This window comes from Galeopterus variegatus, unplaced genomic scaffold (genome assembly GCF_000696425.1).
Source record: "Galeopterus variegatus unplaced genomic scaffold, G_variegatus-3.0.2 Scaffold10044, whole genome shotgun sequence".
NCBI lineage: Eukaryota > Metazoa > Chordata > Mammalia > Dermoptera > Cynocephalidae > Galeopterus > Galeopterus variegatus.
In genome coordinates, this window is record NW_007736155.1 from 21470 (window position 1) to 28396 (window position 6927).

General features: G+C 36.6%; 1 protein-coding gene across 1 annotated transcript in view; it reads left to right on the forward strand.

Annotated features, from left to right (window-relative positions):
- LOC103609750 (phosphatidylinositol 3,4,5-trisphosphate-dependent Rac exchanger 2 protein-like) overlaps positions 1 to 6927 on the forward strand; it is a gene marked incomplete at its 3' end in the record, with an annotated part of 52902 nt that overhangs the window by 20675 nt on the left and 25300 nt on the right. Inside the window, exon 8 of the mRNA XM_008594040.1 lies at positions 3085 to 3302. Coding sequence (XP_008592262.1) covers positions 3085 to 3302 — 218 coding nt within the window. The remainder of the gene's footprint in view (positions 1 to 3084; positions 3303 to 6927) is intronic.

The following is a 6927-nucleotide window of genomic DNA, read 5'->3' on the forward strand; positions in this document are numbered from 1 at the left end:
ACTGTAGTTCTTTCTTATTGATAAAAATGGGGAATAAGAATACCTTTGGTAAAGGATGGACACTTAGGAATTTTGTTTGGCTGAATAATTAAAAAGAAAAGACTTGGATGTTTTTACTGAGAGTTAGCAGATTTTGGTTTATTTCTTTATTTTTCATGTTGTTCCTTCTGCATTCAGCAATAAAAATAAGCACCTACTCAGTGCCAGGCACTGTGCTAGGTGCTAGAGAAGGGAAAAATCACAATAATGGTACCCGATTTTACTCTAAGTGCTTTAAATGTTTTTATCCTATTTATCTTTGTCACAGATCTAAGAAGTAGGAATGGCCCCCATTTTGCACATAGAGATCTGATATCTAAGGTCATATGGTTTAAAATGGGTAGATGAAAGCAGATTCTGTGCCTCTAGGGCCTGTGAGCATAACTCCCATGATATGCTGCTTCCCCTGGCCTTGCTGAGGTCCCTTGGGGAACACAAACAGGTAGACAAACCCTCCCAATGCTATGAGATTCGCCCGGTGGTGGAGGGATGTTCCCAGGTTTGTGGTGATATAACTAAGTTTACAGAACTTACTGGAGGAGGGAGGAAATTTCACAAGAGAAGATAATATTTCAAGAGTTCAGTGTGCTTCAATAGTTTGATGAGTTGATTCTTGAGAAGGACTTAAAGTTTGCTAGGTGGAGAGGGGAGGACAGGGCCCATAGACAGAGGGAGCCCATAGACCAAGTGTGGGCTATCAGGGCATTTAATGTTTGGGGAACGTTGAGCAGTAGTGTGGCTCAAACAAGAGAGGTTTGCACAGCCTGCTGTTCCAGGGGCTTTCAGATACATCGTACTAATCTCACAACCACCCTGTTAGACCGTGGCTGGTTGTGGAATGGATGGAGGGAGGTGACACATTGAGAAGTTGAAGAAAAGTTGTGAGGACCCCTTTATGCCATTGAGTTTTCTAACTTTGTCACTCACTGTGAGAGATGATAATTTGTAAAAAGCTACTTGAAAAGTTCTTGATACATGATGTGCATTTTGAAGTCAATGCAAACGAGTCTTCTACTCTCTGTTGAAAATAGGAAGGTGGAAACTGAAAATCACCTCCAGAAGTAATAAGCATTTGTTAAGTGTCTTTCAACTGAAAGTATGTTGGTTTAGAATTTAAATGGCAGTGTGGTCTAAGACATCTTGTGTATTTACCTCTACCACTCTACTATGAGCATAGACACAGCCAAGGTCCCAACTTGGACTTCTCCGTATCTCCAGTAATTGGTGCAATGTTTACTTCCTGTGGGATATTCAGTGTTAAAATGTGGCAGTTACTTATCAACAGGTGTTGCATATTGAAAAGACTAGTGAATGTTAATTGTGATCACTTCTGATTTGATAATGAGGTTGAATGAAAATCTTAACTTGGCTTAAATACATCTTCAGCCTCAGTATTCTAGCTGCGCATTTGAGCTGACATGCTATCTGAATTACCCTCGTAAGTCAAACTAAATCCAGACATTTCAAGAAGCCAGAAAATGAACTCAGGAATCTTCATTTCACTGAATTCATTTGTTTGTTAGCTCTACTCAGTCATTATTTTTATTCATTCATTCAGAAACATTTATTGAATGTCTGCTCTCTGTTAGAAATTGTGCACAACAAAATAGGTGTTTTGTTTTTTTCTTAATTGAGAATTGGACAAAGTTTGTTCCCAGTTTGGACATTTTATAGTTACCTGTAAAACGCTCTTTCCCATTTAGTAGCATGGAGCACATGGGATAGAACCACTTAAGGGAAATGTTTAATACATGTTGGTTAAATTAATAAGTTAAACCATATGGAATTGTTGTACTCAACCATTTGGACTGACCAAAGCAGCAAGTTCACATAGTTCAACCTAATAAATGAATATTTTCAATATAGAATTATTTTTAATATTTAATTCTTTTAAAATAAAATTTTCAAGCGTGGGTGTTGTAACAGTGAAACTGAGTAACACAAAGGAATTATATTATGTGTACACATGCCTTTGATGGTTATTAAAAACAGATGTTTAATGTTCTTGATAAACATCTTAAAAATTATGCCTTTTTGTCAATAAAACAAGAAGTCAACACTGAATAAAGGCAGCATTTATCTGTATGTTATACACTAATATTGACAATGTGTCTTTATTGCAGAAGTTTCCATGAGCCCTGCAAATAGTCCATACTCTTTGGGGCAGAGGTTATTTTTTCCTTTGTTATTGTTTTAATACAAGTGAGTTTTCAATGTGCAGAATGTACAGCATGGTGTCTATGCAGTTTATGTAGTTTGTATATGTCCACCCACTCAAAGAAATGAACCCTCTGTGTTGGCTTCTTTCCATTTGAAAAAACTTCAGCTCAGGAGTGGCAATTAACAGGGCAAACATACCTGCAAAGTGGGTCAACCGAAAATCCAGTCAGCTGCAGGATAAGAATTCTAGTAAACATGAAAGTCAATTTATGCTAAAACTGTACATTACTCATGTCAAAGAAATATAAGAATTCATATTCCTTTAAATTTGGACTTATTTATAGTTTATGAAGCTGAACAACTTAGTTCAGGAGATACAGATTTAATTATTTTTATAAACAGTTGGACATTAAATACTCTTTTCCCCATGTGCATTTGACATTAACATTTGAGTAGGTTTAGTAGGTAATTAAAAAAATAGTATTAATAATATTGTATTTTATTTGGCAGCACAAACTGAAAAATTGTACTTTGAGTTTCCTTTAGGAAAGTTTCATTGCAGCAAGTGTGAATTGTGTAAAGAAAAGAAAATATAAGTAAATGAAGCCTTATTTTTTCCCTCGGTCTCAAAATAATGTAATGATTGCAGAATAGTCACTATCAATTAAGACAAATTATTTTAATATTTCTACCAATTTTTGGTGGTTGGCCTTTTCTAAGAAGGACATTGCTAAAATTTGTGTACTTAATAGAGCTCAGTTACATCTTTCACATGGTGTGAGTTTAGTGATAAAAATGGAATAACAGTGAACGTAAATGCCTAATGAATTGCTTTTCTCCATCTATGAGATTTTCAAGCTGTCTTTACGTTCTCTTGGATCACAGACAGTGAGACACAGCTCCGGAGAGACATGGTTTTCTGCCAAAGTCTCGTGGCCACAGTCTGTGCCTTCTCCGAACAGCTCATGGCAGCCTTAAACCAGATGTTTGACAACAGCAAAGAAAATGAGATGGAAACTTGGGAAGCCAGCAGGAGGTGGCTGGAACAGATAGCCAATGCAGGTGTTCTTTTTCACTTTCAGTCACTTCTGTCACCCAACTTGGTAAGGAATCACTTGACTCCTACTATCTGTTTCAGCTGAAACTTACATTGTCACATGTTCCCAAATAAGATGTGATTTTTCATCCACCCCCCACCCCCCTCATTGTCTTCTACAATGTTGTATCCACAGTCACTGAGCTACTTTTTAAAAAACTGTATTTTTCCACGGTCCTTCAAATTTTAATAAGTATGTAGAATGCATTCCTTTTTTCTTGATTTTTTATCTCATCTCCCTGGCTGCTAAAAGCTGAGAAAGCCTCCATCTGTTACTAATTCTTCATCCCTAAGCAAAGACTGAAAAAGGTCATCAGAAGAAAGAGGGTCTTCATGCTGCTGTTCCTTATTTCCAGTCCAGAAGAAACAGCCTGTCATGAAAGCAAAGCTCCCATTGAGGTTAACATTCTGGAACATGCTTGATAGACAAGCTCAGACAACTTGCATGCTATACTGTCTGACAGTCTGTTTAAAATTTGCATGTGTTAAATAATTTTAGTTCCTTCCTTTGTATACATGTTTGTCCTGTTAAATCTAAGAACACTGCCTTAATTACTGTAGAATATTTCATGTTTATGCATCAGTTTTCCATAGTGGATATAAAGAAAGCATCTTGAAATATTTGAAAAATGAAACTGTGGTGAACTTAGAATTTTTCACATACACTTTCCATGGTTCTGATAGTTGTCATGATGTTTAAAGGCAAGTATATTCACTTTTATATATAAACTTCAGGTACTCATTAAATAGATTTTAAACATGAGAACTTATTTCATATGTTAAAGTACACATAGAAAATATAGCTACCCAGTAACATGGTTGAGTTTTTAAACAAATATGTATAATTTTGGAGCTGGGGGAAGCCAAACCCAGCCGCAACAAGGTAAAGAGCACACCAAAAACACCGTTTCCACGTGGGTAGCCCACTAGAGCTACTGCAATTGCCATGGCTGCCACAAAAGTGGCTAGTCTCTATAGTAGCAGTGACAGTGACCATGCAGATGGCACACCAGACTCTCAACTGCATAGACACAAGGAAAGGCACCAGTGGAGACCAAAGGAAAAAAAAAAAAAAGAAGAGGTCCTCTCTTTCCATAAAGCATACTCCAGAGTGATAAAAGAAGCATCTGCTTTACAATAATAGGGGAGGCCTTGACCACACCTGTCTCAGTACTGGACAGATCATCTAGGCAACAAACCAACAAAGGAACAGTTAATTTATCAGATGGAGAGAATAAATCTATGGTTATTAGAGGGAGAGTGGGAAGTGGGGAAGGAGAGGAGGAAGAGTGAAGGGAGAAGGGGGAGGGGGAGGGGAGGGTGGAGATTAGATAAGGGGCATAAAGAATAAGTATGATTTGCAACAATGAATATGCTAATAAAAAACAAATTTAAAAATATGTATAAGTTTATGCATCAAAATAATGTTTTTCTTCAGTGATGTTGAGTGTAGGAAGGTGATTGCTATACTGCACAGCTATAGAAAGTTCTGGAATGATAAGGTAAGGAAGTCCTTCACAGTGTACTTCCGAGATGCAGTAGATTCTTTTGAAAAGACTGTTCATTCTATGTGGTGATCAGTTTCTTATTTGGTTGCTAATACAACCAAATAAGAAAGATTCAATTAATAAAAAATTTAAAATAAGGCAATTTGGGAAAAGTGTTTAAAAGCAAAATAAATATTAATTAATCTTTGTTTATCAAATGTAAATTATGTGTGATATAAATCCCACTTCCTAACACATGGTAGGTGTATTTATTTGTTGAATGAGTGAGCGAATGAGGCATCATTTTCATTCTATTCTCCTTACTTTAAAGCTGCCATTGTGTAATCAAGTGTTGGTACTTTTACTTTAAACTTAATTTTATTTGATATCTCAAGGAACAGGAGAAAATATTTATAAGTCATATATCTGTTAAGTGGCATATCAAGGGTATATAACAAACTCTTAAAATGCAACAGTAAGAAGACAAATAACCCAATTACGAAGTGGGCAAAGGATTTGAAAAGATATTTCTCCAAAGAAGATATAAAAATGGTCAAGAAACATATGAAAAGATGATCAACATCATTAGTCGTTAGGGAAACGCAAGTCAAAACCACAGTGAAACACCACATCACACATGGTGTGGATGGCTATAATCCACAGACAGACAATAACAAGTGTTGACGAGGATCTGGAGAAATCGTAACCCTCGTAAATTGCTCATGGGAATGTAAAATAGTGCAGCCGTTTTGAGAAACAGTTTTGCAGTTCCTCAAAATATGAAGCATGAGTTTCTATATTACCCAGAAATTCTACTCTTAGGTAATACCATAGAGAAATGAAAACTTACATTCACACAAAAACTCATATACAAATGTGCCTAGCAAGGTTATTCGTAAGAGCAAAAAAGTAGAAACAACCCAAACGTTCATCAGCTGACAAGTGGATAAACAAAAGTGGTGTATCCATACGATGAAATACTATTTATCAATAAAAAGGAGTGAAGTACTGACACATGCTACGACATGGATGAACCTTGAAAACATTATGCTAAGTGAAATAAGGCAGTCATGAATGACTACATGCTGTTGATTCCATGATGATGAAATGTGCTAAACAGGTAAATTTTAGAGACTGAAAATATGAGTAGACTAGTGGTCGCCTAAGGCTGAGGGTTGGAAGAAGGGAAATGGGGAGTGAGTGTCAACTGGTGCTGGGTTTCTTTCTGGGGTGATGAAATTCTAAAATTTGATGATGGTGATAGCTGCACAGTGCTGAGACTATAATAAATTATACAGTATGCGAATTATATCTCAATGAAGCTGATTTTTAAATATTTTTAATTTTTTTTTAATTTATCATTATACAATGTATTGGATTTTTGTGACCCTTTACCAATTTCTCTCTTTCCCCCCTCCCCCTTCCCCTTTCCCACCACTGGCAACCTCAGTTCTGTTCTCATCTCTTAAAAAGTTCAACAAATTATTGTGATTGTTGTTATCTTTTTTTTGGGGGGGGGGTGTTTATTTATTTATTTACTTATTTATTTTTATTAGCTCCCACATATTAGTGAGAATATGCAGTGTTTCTTTTTCTGTGCCTGGCTCATTTCACTTAACATAATTTTCTCTAAGTTCATCCATGTTGCTGCGAATGGCAGGATTTCATTCTTTTTTATAGCAGAGTAGTATTCTGTTGTATAAATCGGCCACATTTTCCTTATCCACTCGTGATGGGCTTTTAGGCTGGTTCCAACTCTTGGCTATTGTAAATAGAGCTACCAGAAGTACAGGTGTCCCTTTGATGTGATGATTTCCTTTCCTTTGGGTATATATCCAGCAATGGGAATGCAGGATCATATGGCAGTTCTGTCTGTAGTTTGAGGAACTTCCATACCATTTTCCATAATGGCAGCACCATTTTACAGTTCCACCAACAGTGTAGGAGGGTTCCCCTTTCNTTTTCCATAATGGCAGCACCATTTTACAGTTCCACCAACAGTGTAGGAGGGTTCCCCTTTCTCCGCATCCTTGCCAGCATTTGTTATTCTCAATCTTTTTGATAATAGCCAGCCTAACTGGAGTGAGATGATATCTCAGTGTGGCTTTGATTTGCATTTCCTGGATGCTGAGTGACGTTGAGCAT